The following is a 12,796-nucleotide window of genomic DNA, read 5'->3' on the forward strand; positions in this document are numbered from 1 at the left end:
TCTGTCTCTGAAAAATAAATCAACATTTAATTTTTTTTAAATAAATAAATAAAACTACTGAATCCCAATGTGGATGGACGGTAGGAGACAAAAGTTTGAGAAACTCCATTTATAACAAGCACTACTACTGACATAGGGAATTCTTTTGCATGGTAAAATTTGAGAAACTTTGGTATAGGTATTTGTGACTTATAGTTCAAAAAGGACTTTTACAAAATCTCACTTGACCTTGAGGCAATCCAACCAGGTGGATCGGGGAAAAATCAGCCTCTCACAAAGTCTACTTTTCTGGGTAAGTAGTGGTTTTTTGTAGTGTGAAAGTGTCTATGAAAGAGAAAGCATTTCTGGCTGCAAGATAGCTTAACCATAATTAAATGCCATTACAAATGCTCCAGTAAACTTGGTGTGGAGTTAGTCCCCACCTCAATCCCTCCAAACCTGCCCCACAAACATCCTTCTCATGACTGCAGCAGTTTCGTACGTGGGTACTATCATTTCTTCCCAACACTTACTACAATGAGTCTCTACTTCGCGAATTCCCAGCAAATGTTACTGAGAGAGGGCAGACTGCTGATCCCAAATGTGTAATGACTCGGGGTCAGCTGGGCTCGAGACCCTCTTTCTAGAATCTGGATACTAGTGCCAAAGAATTAATGAAATTAGACATGACTCTCCACACATAGTTTCATTGTTGATGGTGACATTTTGTGACAGTGGAATTCTCCCAAAATATGTCTCTCTCCAAGACAAATTAGCACCAGTCACCTTATTCTATGGGGGAGAAAAGCACAAGTTTAGGGAGTAGGCAAAACAGTGGCGGTTCAGGGTTTAGTTCATACATCTGACCAGTAACTTCCATTAACCAGTGACTTCCATTAACTTCCATTAACATACTTCACTTTCATTAACATACTTAACTAGGGCTTTATACTCTGAGGGGGTACAAATGAATGACTAAATTATTATTCAAATCAACATGACTTTTTAACAGACTATTTATTTATTTATGAGAGAAAGAGAGAGAGAGAGCGCACGTGTGTGAGCAAGGGAGAGACAGAGAAAGGGGGACAGAGGATCCAAAGTGGGCTCTATGCCAACAGCAGTGAGCCTGATGTGGGGCTCGAACTCACCAACTGCGAGATCATGACCCGAGCCAAAGCTGGACGCTCAACCAAGCGAGACACTCAGGTGCCCCAAAAGACATATCTACAGGTGAGCACGGATCCTTCCGAACTTGAGGAGGCGGCCAAAACTCAGCTCTGGTTCTTGCCCAGCTACTTCCAATTAAAGCTAGGAATTCTGGCTCACTCCCATCTCTGTTTCTTTCCCACTAACATCCAGAGCCCCAAATGCCAAGGTATGAGCTTGGATGTGGGAACATTTCCCCTCAGAAAGCCCAAAGAGACCTCTGAGGGGGCAGCTCTTTTACCAAATCGCCTAACTACTGGGGAAAAAAAAAAAAAAAAAAAGTCCTCAGTCTGTGATTTTTTTTTTTTTTTTTTTTTGTCCTTCTAAAGCAGACTGTGAATATGTCATCCACTCTTTTGGGTGTTTTCTCAGCCAGCAACTTACTTCTAAGCCTTTATCATAAAGCAGGGAGCAACAACTTCCGTGGTATTGTCATTAAGATGTCAAAGCAGAAGTGAAAATGAGATTAAGCCACTGGATGGAAAAATAAATGACCAAATAGGAACCAAACTCCCAAGTGGAACAGTGACTGCCGAATCTGGTCTAGAGAGAATAATCTCTGATCGATCTGGTCTAAAAACAGCACTGAATTACCAATACTGAAATGAGTCCAAGACTCAAAAATTAAATTCTATTTTCCCGAAAATTCCCATTGACGTTGTGAAAACCATAAATGTTTTAGTGCGCTTAAAAGACACTAAAAAGTGCTTCCATCTAGATTTGCAAAGGCCGCTGGACTTGTGGTCTTTCTCAAAACCAAACTCTGCATTCCTATTCCCAAGATGAAGTAACAAATAAGGATCCTTACAACAGCCTAAAGTTATGAATGAGTAGTTATTTGTGAACCAGCTCGTCAAGACAGATGTGGTATTTGTCAGCGTGGTGTGGGTCAGATAGGGAAAGCCAAATGAGCAGAGCCAAGGTCTAAGTCGCAAACATTTTTCTTTTTCTTGCAGGAGACTGGAAAGATGCTGTAGGATTTCCTGAAACAAACAACATCTCCCAAAAAAGCCGTCGCATGCTGAAATAGACATTGTCAGCAAGCCAGTGTCTCTGCTTCAGGAAGAGCCCGCTTCCCCGGTCCCAGCATGCAGGCAGCAAGGAGGGCCTGACCGAGAGCGGTGCTCTCGCTGAGGAACGCGTGGAACGTGCCAGCAAGGGCAGACAGCTGCGGGGGGAGCTCGGAAATGCATCTGAACTATTTTCAGAAGGTTTGAGCCTCACAACCTCCAGAAAGCATTTTCCGTTTGCCTCCAATTGCTCAGTCCCCGCGGTTAAAGGGGTATCGAAGCCCCACGCTTCCAACTTGTCGGGTGATAACATATCCCAGGGCTCATGCGAGGGAACGAAGGGATGGTCCTGGTCCCCAAATGATGGCTTTCTCGGCTGTTGAGAAATCCAGCAGAGGCTACATCTGGTAAACGCAACTCCGCCTGGACGGCGATGTTTTTCTCACACCAATGAAATGGCTTCACTCGGCTGCCCCAGGAAAGCAGGAGGCTCCCTCGCACGGAGAACATCTTGCACTGGGAACAGCCGCCCAGGGCCCGGTGAGGCCTCTCCTCTCGGCTATCACCTCCCGAGTTTTCATTTCCTCCTCAGACCCTTTGTGGTGACCCTGGGCCACCCTCTCTCCTTCCTGCCATCCATCTTCCTCGTGGAGACTTCTACTCCCTGATGTCATCTGTCGCTAAGGCCTTTTTAAAAATGAGTCACCTGACAGCTAAGGAACTGTTGCAGCCAGTGCTTGGTTATGGAGGTGAAATGAGGTCCACCACAGCTTCACTTTGGCTGCCTGACCTGGCTCAGCCTTGAGCGCAAACGGCCTGGATCCCATCTCAGCAGACTCGCACTTGGCGGGAGCGGGGGCGGGGCAGGGGCAGGAAACCTGTGAAGAAGGACTGAACCAGGCCCAGAAGCACCTTACACAGAAGCACCCTCTTAGTATCAGCCTCTTAGGAACCACATCCGCTCCCTGCGTCACTGCATTTCAAACGTTCTGGCCGAGAAAGATAAAGGGGTGAATGCTATGTGAGCCATATGCATGGTCAGAGAGATCGGTTAAAATACTTGAGACATGTGTTCCCTAAACATGTATATACCCCTTGAAACGGTTGGTAACATCTTGAGAGGTCAAAAAAAAAAAAAAAAAAAAATCAAAGCAGGAAATTAACGTGCTGAACTTGCGCCACAAAATGCCCTTGAGATTCAATGCAAAGCAAGCCTAGTAGGTGCCAGAAACAGCTGCACTCGGTACTTTTTTACCCACGTCTTAATCAGTCCTTTCTGACGCTAGGGAACGGGTGTTATTGTCTTCATCTTTACTTTTTTTAAAGTTTATTTATTTATTTTGAGAGAGAGAGAGAAGAGGGAGAGGGGCAGAGGAGAGAGAGAGAGAGAGAGAGAGAGAGAGAGAGAGAGAGAATCCCAAGCAGGTTCCGTGCTGTCAGCACAGAGCTGAATGCGGGGCTCGAACCCACAAACTGCAAGATCATGACCTGAGCCAAGGGTCGGACGTTTAACTGCCTGAGTCACCCTGGTGTCTCTTTCTTTATCTTTAGAAGAGAAGAAACTGAGGTCAAGTTAAATAAGGGGCCACAAAGCCACGAATGGCAGAGTCAAGATGGGAATTCAGCAGGAAGCAAGTTAAACGTCCCTCAGGCAGTTTGGACAACAGGCGCCGAACCAGCGAAGCTGCTAACTAGCTAACTAAAACAAGACCACGTTCTAACAACTGCCATCGGCCTTGTGTTCGATGCTATCCCCGTGCTCATTACCACACCAACCTGCCTTCCCCAAAACACTAATTCTCTGAAAGAGACAGGATGAATCCTCCTTCCATCAGACCTATTAAAACGTTGGTGAAGAAACGGCTGCAGCTCCAGGCCAAAACCAAGGACTTGATAAATCAGCATTTTTGCATCAACCAAATAGAAAGATAAAAGTTGAACGTGTTAAAGGCAGGGAAGAGGACCACGGGAAAAGGACCATGGCCTCAGAGGTATATTGCCTTCTGTAGGGAAAGAATTCAGAGCTTAACAACATAATTCACGGTAGGAGAGGAGAGATCCCACTCTTCCGTGGATGTGCTACATCGTTTTGCAAGAGGGCCAGGAAAGTCAGGCTCTCCATTTCCTGGTCTCTTATTTTAGGGTCCCAATTATCTGTGGTAACTAAGAGCCTTACTTTAATAAGTCACATCCCTGATAGAAATAGTTACGTCCAGGTCCTCGTATGTCCCAGGGAAAATGCTAGTACGGACTTTATAGGGTTACTGGTGAGGATCCAATGAGGACTTGCAGGTAAAATATTTAAGACTGTGCTCGACACATCGTCAGCGCCCAGCGAAGGTTGGCTGCCATCATTATCATTCTCACCATGATGCTCTTTATTATCTGTAAAACCGGAAACAGGAAATGTATGGGTACGAGAAGCCCAGTGTTGCCGTTCCCACAGTGATAGGATCCATGGGGCACATTCTCCCTGATAACGAAGGGGAGTCGATTTCATCTCTACATCTCCTGGTCCTGATGCTTGGGAACCATAAATCCTTCGTCTGCTAGGTCGATCTTATTCTCTAAAGGGAAATGCTCATTCGTTTACGAGGCAGGTATTGAGCAAATACAATGCACTAGTTTCTGCGAGAGTCAGCTCCCGTTCTGAGGCAATTTACAAACCGGTGAAGAAGCCAGCTGGAATTTGGCTAGATTTTCCCGACGGCAAATGAGAAGAGGCCGCTCGCTGTAGAGATGAGTTATCCGTCTTGTGAGGCTGCACAGGATGAACTAATTCACAAATCAAAGGCTTTGACATCTGCCTAAAGCTCAAAGGCTGTTGAAAGGTGTTAAAAGATGGATCTCCAAGCAGAAGACACAGCACAGACAAAGGCCCGGAGGCACAAAAATAAATGGCCCATTTGGGTAAAGGCAAACAGGCTGCTGTGGCCAGAGTGTAGTTTGCATGCAGGGATTTAGCAAGACGTGGGGCTGAGCAAGGAGGGGCCAGACCCTGAGAGGTCTTGGATTTTATCTAAGAAATCTGAAATCTTACCTAAGAAGCCTAAATTCTCAAGGGCTTCCTATACGAAGACAGACAGCACCAGACCCGGTGGATTACCAGCCCTTCCCGCCTTTGTTCCCCAGTCTCTTACGCAACAAAGGTCACCTAAAGCCCGATCCAAGTAAGCAAGGGAAGTGGATCCATTGAGTGGAAGTTATACGAAGACAAGAATGAAGTGAAGGTACCAGTGGTATTCCAGGCTGGCGGGAGTAGTTCCCTGAGCCCTGCCTTTAATCCCACTTTAATATCTCTAAAATCCCTCTTTTTCATGTGTCTTACAATTAGCGGCATGGTAGAATTAATGGTCAGTGATATTGCTTTCTTGGTGCCACACAAAATAATGGCGCTTCCGAAAATCAATGACGTTTGAGATTCAGTGGACCAATTGCTGCAAAGAAGACCTACTACGTGCTGCACGCAGAGCTAGGCGCTTCTTTCCGCAGGCCATCCTCCACGCGACAACCCTAGGACACAGGTATATTCTTCATCTTTAGAAGGGAAGAAAGCGGGGCCTGGTAAAGTGAAGGTAACGGCCATGCACGCAGATATTCCAGAATAGCTGAAGAAGAAGAAGGTAATGCAGAGACTGTGGGGAAGAGGTCAAAGGGCAGTTTTATGCAGAGCCAAGGCCACCAAGCCGGCCCCAGGGCGCAAGGTGGTCACAGGGCAGTGCAGTTCAACACCCACTTCCGGATTTCCGAGGTTAGAAAAGAAACAAATGACTACCCACCCCGCGGTGGTTGCAGCAGGATGCGAATTGCTCCTAAACAAGTGAAGAGGCCGGCTTTGAGTCTAGGCAAACCCATCCAAGAATCTTTAGCGAGCTATTTAATTTAAAATACCTGGAGAACGCTGAATTCCTAGGTTTAAAACGATCTTCGTTTAAAGAATATTAAAAAACAAAAGCGCACCATATGGTTTCAAAATGACAATGGAAACATTTGTTTATCTGGGCCAAAAGCACATTTCATCAAGCTGTTCCGAATCTGCAAAGTGGAATACACCCTGCAGGAGAAAGGCTGCCTGCGTAGAGCGAGCACATCTGGCAAATCCAGATCCTCTCTCCAGGATCCGTCAGGACCGGAAATGCTACATCAAGACAGCTGAAAGGGCTGTTTTCAGAACTCCTTCTCGCAGCCTCTCTGCCCTGAGGCTGCTCACCTTACAGCAGAAAGCAGGGAGGGGAGTGGGAGCGGCGGCGGGGGCGGGGGGCGGGGTCGGACCGAGAGCCACCCGGTGGTCGCCAGCACGCCCGCCCAGGGCCCGGCTCCTCCACTCAGTCTCCCTAACCTTCTAAAAATGCAGCCCGAAGTGTGTTGTAATCTCTGGGCGAAGGCCTAACAGTCAGTGACCTCCTCGGTGCTAACCCAGATTTGATGTGGATCAGCAGTGAGTCATTAGCCCTTTTTTTTTTTTTTTTTCGCGTCTCAGTTTCCTCTAGGAAAAATGATCTGTCATTCTTTCATATCTTTATATGAAAGATGCTCGACTAGGTTACATCAGCGTCTTCTCGCCAGGGAAGTCAGAATTTAGAAAGTGCAGCTCCGTGAGTAGACCCCAGGGGTCGCTGTGGAGACACAGAGGGCTCCAGGTCTCTCTGCCAGGTCAGGAGGTCCCCACCTGCCCCTCTAGCTTCGCAAAGCCCAGCCTCCACGGGATGGGGACGCCTCAGGAGAAGCTTGCACCTCACCTGGCAACAAAAGCGGCCCAACTCCTTTGGTTATAAACAGCATCTTTCTCCCAGTCTTTGAAAAGCAAAAGGAGGAAAGGAGAGGAAATCCTGAAAGAATGTGACCTAAGTTCAATGGAACCACAGTCAGGCACTAGAGTTAGGACAAGCAATGATACAATTAAAAATGCAGAAATTAAAGTCTGGTCCATTGTGTGTTAATAACTCCATCATGGTAGAAGTCAAGGGGTCAAATCCGCTTGTCTTTGATCTTGCTCTCTTTCTTTCTCATACCTCTGGACACACAGAATCTTAAAAAATAAAACCCCTGAATATAAAGCAAAAATACTACTCTGTTCCAGCAATTGCTAACATTTGCCTTCATTGGGCAGCTGGCCAAGAGTCCAGCAATCTGTATACAGAAAGACATGTCCATGAATAGAATCTTAAGTCGAAGTCACCAAAACCATAGTCCTATTGGTATTCATTCTACATTCCATGATTTCACTTGGAAAATTACAGGGGAAATAGAAAAGGAGGTTGTTTGCTATTGAATGCTTAACTCTCATGTGCCACAATTACAAAGGAAACCTCATGGTGATGTCTCGGGCTGTAGCTTTCAGTTTATCTAACTCAATAGGATAGAATAAACCGACACAGTTATTTACTTTCTTCCGGTGCCTAGGGTGCAGAGTCTACTCTTCATTAACACGAACTGCTGATTTTCCCTGCAAGGAAAATCCAAGACAGCTCCTCACTTCTTCTTGCTCTGTTCTAACATCATATTGCTGCTGCCCGAAGTCACTGATGGGTGGGGCAGCATCATTATTTAGGCTAAATGAATGGGGAGTTTGGATGTCTTCAATTTAGGTGCTCGAAGAGCATAAGAAGAATGTACATATCACACCAAACTGGTCCAGTACATACTCCCACTTAATTAAGCTAACTTTCCGATTATCTTTCTATTCAATGCTCTCAGGTTAATGTCCTTTTGGACACTCAGTTATTTTATGGTTAGGATATTACTTTTAAAATGGCACTCCTAGCAGAACTGAATAAGCCAAAATCAATACCAGGCTTACTAGGGTTTCTCAACATGCACATTGTTGACATTTGGGGCTGGACGAGTGTCTGATGTACGTGGTGGTGGGAATGGAGGGGGGGAATCTGTCCTGTACATTTTAGGGGGGTCAGCAACAGAACCCGGCCTCTACCCAGTCAATGCCAGGAGCACCCCTTCCCTACCAAGTCACGACAACCGAAACTGTTTCCAGACATTGCCACAGGTTCCCGGGAAGGGAGGGGGAGGGCGGAATCACCACCTGTTAGGATCCCAACACTACCCGATCTGTGATGATGAAAAAAGTAAGAGGAAAGATAGAAAGTGAAACTTTCTCTTTCTTCTCTTGATTGTCCAAGCCTCTACCGATTCCAATTGTCAAATCATTTGGATTCTTACCCTAGTTGACGGAATCCCTCTCCAAATTTCTAAAGCTGTGCGCAGTGTCTTTCAAATCAATGTGCTTTGAACATCAAGTGCATTGTCAAAAGGACTAGACGGCCACTAATTCCCACTGGGTAAACTATCGGTAAACCTTAGCATAACTCCACTTTGAGCCTTAAACCAACAGCATGTGAAAAGATCAATATGAATAAATTCAAACCTAATCAGACCCCTTCTTTAAATGTTGACACAGTATTATTTATATCCCATAAATACCTTCTTGACTAAAATTCATCCTAGGAGATTGGCACCTGGCCAGTTCTATTCATATTTACTATATTTATACAGTATGCTGGGCCAAGGATAATATTTAAAACAAAATATGCCTGAGGGCATATACAATATCTCTTATATTTTTACTTTTAAATCTCCACATTGCTAAAAATATTTAGTCTGAACTGTATAAAATGTCCCACAAAGGGCTATCAGCAATCTGTAATGATATATAGCTCATTGAGTATAATTAGAGCATATTTGTAATATTTGAGCTGAAGTCACTCCCTGAACACTAATAAGTTGGTGGTAAAAAGTGAACCAGTGATCTTTCCCATGCCTTCATCTCTGGGGCTTATGACCCTTGCCGGATTCACTGCAAGAAATGACAGGCACACTCCTCCCCACGGTTACTTCAGTGACGCCCGAGTTAAAAGCTGGGTGGAAAGTCCTAAAGAGGGAAAGCTGGTATATAAGCCAATGCTGTACTTTCAATTTGCTCTTTAAAAATATGGTGGAGTGATTTCTTCTTTTCTCCCTTTTTTTTGGAAGGCTTCACTATATTCCAGTATAACTAGAAAGTGCTGGAAAATCAGTTAACCTACTTTCTATAAAATTATCCACAGCCCTTGCACAGTAGTATCGAATCTGCTCTTAATATGGTTTTCTGCTCCTAAACTTCCATAGAAGGCTGCATTCTTTGTATGAAAACTGATAGGATCTGCATATATTTTTTATACCGGACTTATCAGAGCTTTTAATCTATTTGGTGGCCGGAGGTAGGATAGAGAAGAGAATCCGCAGGGTGATCTTCAGTGACATCCTCTGAAATCCCAACAATCTGAGGATTTTTCCAATTTGCTGATGATCATTATTCTGGGCTGGATCATCTCAGCAATTTGGACCGAGATGCACCAGAAAGAGCAAGGAATCAACACCCTCTTAGGTAACTTGCTCTCTCCACACCTGTCTTAATGAGGAGCAGAGATCAGACCTCCTGTCTGTTATAAAAGTGCTGGCAATTCATTTGAACTTTCGCAGGTAAATACGGTGCAGATTCTATATAACCTCCCTACCTACCAGCCCAAATACCCGTAGAACGGATACACGTGCTTGAGAAAGCACACGGACTCCCTCGACTTTCTGTTTGGTCTCAAGCACTGTGGGCCAATTACAGTCAACTTTCTTTCCTAATATCTCCTTGGCTCCACCCCAGGTAGAAAGCTTTACTTCCTGAGGGGACTAACCGGGGTGTCTGCATTTATCACCGCGGTTGAGGAAGGCCCTCATGACGATACTAAAACCATCCCGCTGGCCAGGATCCCCCCCGCATCTGCTCTGCTCTTGAACAAGAAGTCGAGAAGGTGCAGCCAAAGAAAGGTGGCCAGGAAGACTGGGGTTAGATACACGGGCTGACGTTCTGAGACCCGCAAGTACAAGCCATGGGAAAAGTCGCAGGACTGGGACTGGTCAGACTAAAAAGAAATATTAAGAAGGAGAAGTACCACCCTGCAATTAGAGCCTCTAGGACAAAAGTACTAAGATGGCCATATTATCTATTTAGGCAAGACACAGAGACTTTGTGAAGGCGGCCAGCAAGTATATAGGGCATGGAAAGGGGAGGAGAGAAATGGGCAACCAATGAAAAGTTTATGACTGGGGATTTGGAATAGCAAATGTAGAAGCTTTTTTTCTTCTTCTTCCTGGTATTTAACCCTCTCAGGTATCACTGGAGGATGATGCTTTTTTTTTTCTTTCTTTTTTTTTTTTTTCTTTAAGAACTTGGATACCATTCTCAGCTAACTGTCCTCTCCTCGCCCCCCCCCCCCAAAGGAACTGCACGATAAATCACTTTACTACTCCCTCTGCTACTATATGCCAGCTGCCCTCCGAGAAGCCAGTTTAAAAAAAGAAAAAAATCGGCTGTCTTCTACTCTACGTGAGATTTAGGAATGCACCAAAGTTACTGCAAGGAAGCCTATGCAAGGGCCGGGAGCCGAGGCTCTAGGAGTAGGAAAGATAAACGGTAAACCCCGTGAGGAAACCGATCTGCTCCAGCAGCGATCTTAAGACAGGTCTGAGTGGGTTCTGGAAAATAACGCCAAGTAAAACGCTTTTAAGCCCCGTCAGAAGCGACGTTGTCCTTCCTACCACTCCAGGTGAACTCAAAAGGGGACGTGGTGACGAGGGCTCGCTCTGCGGGGAGTGTAAACACCCAGCTGTGGCAACAGATGCGAGAGTCGAGGGGGTCGAGTTAGTGTTCGAGGGGTCTCCAAACCGGGTTTTGTGTCGACGATGCTGACATTTTTCGGGGCGTTAGAGACAATAGGGAAGGCTTGGGGAACCCGCTGATAGGTCGGCCCGGAAAGGGGCGCCTTCCGGAGAGGCTAGCTCTGAGCCACTTTTTTTTTTAACCCTTGGTGCGCCGGCCCGGCGGGCTCCGCGCCAAGCCGAGAAAACGAGCCCACCGGGACGTCGCAGCTTGACCCTGCCCTAGGGAGCGCCTCTCGTTTGACAGAGGAGGGGGGCTGACTCCTGGCTGGTGGCCGAGAAGAGACTTTCGGGGGCCAGAAGGACAGAATCGCGCCTCGTACGGGACCGAGGCGTTGGGGGAAGGGAGAAATGGAGAAAATTAAGTCGAAAGTCGCCGACTGCAAGCCTAACGTTCTCAGGCACCCGACTGGCGAGGAGGTGGGTGGGACGGAGGACGGGGAGTGGGGGGGGGGGGGGGGAGCGCAGACGGGGACCCGGAGCGGGAAGGGCGATCCCTGGAGTCGTGGCGGCCCCGAGAGCCTCGGGCAGCGCTAAGCCTCGGGGAATGGAAGCGAAAAACAGTACTTACTTTCCGAGGGGAAGAAGGGCGGCATGTCTATTTTGTAAACCTCCTTGGCGTAGTACTCCTCGTCGCTCCTCTCGCGCTCGCAGGCGGCCGCCCTCCGGCTCGCCTTCTCCTGGAGCAAGTCCCGGGTGCTGTTGTAGATGGAAATCACCTCCGGGGGGACTTCCTCGGGCTCGGGATAGTCTTCTGGGGGGCTGGTGAGCTTCAGCTTGCTCAGGATCTGCCCGCGGATCGCCTCGATCCTCTTGCGCATGAACTGGTCCATATCGAGCGTGCTGCAGGTAGACAGGCTGAGCGCGGCCGTGACCAGATGCAGGAGCAGAAAAGCGCTCAGCACACAGTAGTGCATTTTTTTTTTTTTTAAAGGTGGAAAAAGTTAAAAAAAAAAAAAAAGGTAAAAAAAAAACTAAGGAAAAAAAAAAAAGAAACCGACAACTCTCAAGTACAGATCAGGTAGATTTTTTTTTTTAATGCGAAACTTTTGCAAACAATCGAGAGTCAACGTCCAATGGAAAAAGGTATCTTGCTTGAATTCCTTTAAAAAGAAGATGCAGGTCGTTCCAAAAGTGGAAACATTAACACACGGTGGGCAGGGAGAACCCTAACTTTGGGGAGTAAGAAAAAGTTTTCTTGGAGCGACGAGTTGGGGAGGGGGGGGGGGAAGAGACGAGTGGCTATTAGGCAGGAATAAATTTAAGAGGAGGAAACGGAGTTCAGTGTGTCAGTTTCGGGTGCGGAGTGGCGGATCTGAACTCGGCTCCTCCGGCCAAAAGGGAAGAGATGAAAAGGTCCCGGGGCTGGCAGCTGGCGAGCTGGCGGGAGGGGCGCCGGGAGCGCTGTGCGGGGGGCCGCCGAGGCTGGCCGGGCGGTAATTTAGGTATTTAAAGAAGGAGCGGTTCGGCCCTGCCTTCCACTGCGGCGCTGAGAGCAGGAGCAGCCGCGGCTCCGGAGCGGAGAGCGCACACGTGTGTGAGTGTGTGAGTGTGTGAGCGAGTGTGTGTGCGCGCGCGCGTGTGCGCGCGCTGGGGGCGAGCCCGGCGCGCCGCGGGGAGGCGGGTGCGCTCCGCACGGCGCTCGGGACTCGGTCGGGTCCTGCGCGGGCCGCGGCGGCGGCGGAGGCGGCGACGATCCTGCTCCCGGAGCTGCGCGCGGTGGCCGACACCCCGGCCGGCGCGCGCCGACCCGCCCGGCTACTCCACGTCGTGCCGCCGCTCGCAGACGCGTCCAGCCTCCAGCGCCCTCCTTCTCCTGCTTCTCCTCCTCCGCTCGCTCCGGACGCCAACCCGGCCACCGACGACCAGCTGCCGCCGTCGCCTGCAGCCCC

At 47.8% G+C, this 12,796-nt stretch overlaps 1 protein-coding gene across 3 annotated transcripts in view; it reads right to left on the reverse strand.

Moving 5' to 3' along the window:
• Positions 1-12,488, reverse strand: part of TGFB2 (transforming growth factor beta 2) — an 82,422-nt gene extending 69,934 nt beyond the window's left edge. Inside the window, exon 1 of one of the 3 annotated variants that reach the window (XM_019465644.2) lies at positions 11,476-12,476. In XM_019465644.2, coding sequence (XP_019321189.1) covers positions 11,476-11,821 — 346 coding nt within the window. In that variant the 5' untranslated portion in view covers positions 11,822-12,476. Of the gene's footprint in view, positions 1-11,475 lie in introns of all 3 variants that reach the window. The other 2 variants (XM_019465645.2, XM_019465647.2) reach the window with 2 other exon arrangements.
• Between the last annotated feature and the right edge of the window lie 308 nt (positions 12,489-12,796).

Source organism: Panthera pardus, unplaced genomic scaffold (genome assembly GCF_024362965.1).
Source record: "Panthera pardus isolate Hobbes unplaced genomic scaffold, ASM2436296v1 HiC_scaffold_21, whole genome shotgun sequence".
Classification (NCBI taxonomy): Eukaryota; Metazoa; Chordata; class Mammalia; order Carnivora; family Felidae; genus Panthera; species Panthera pardus.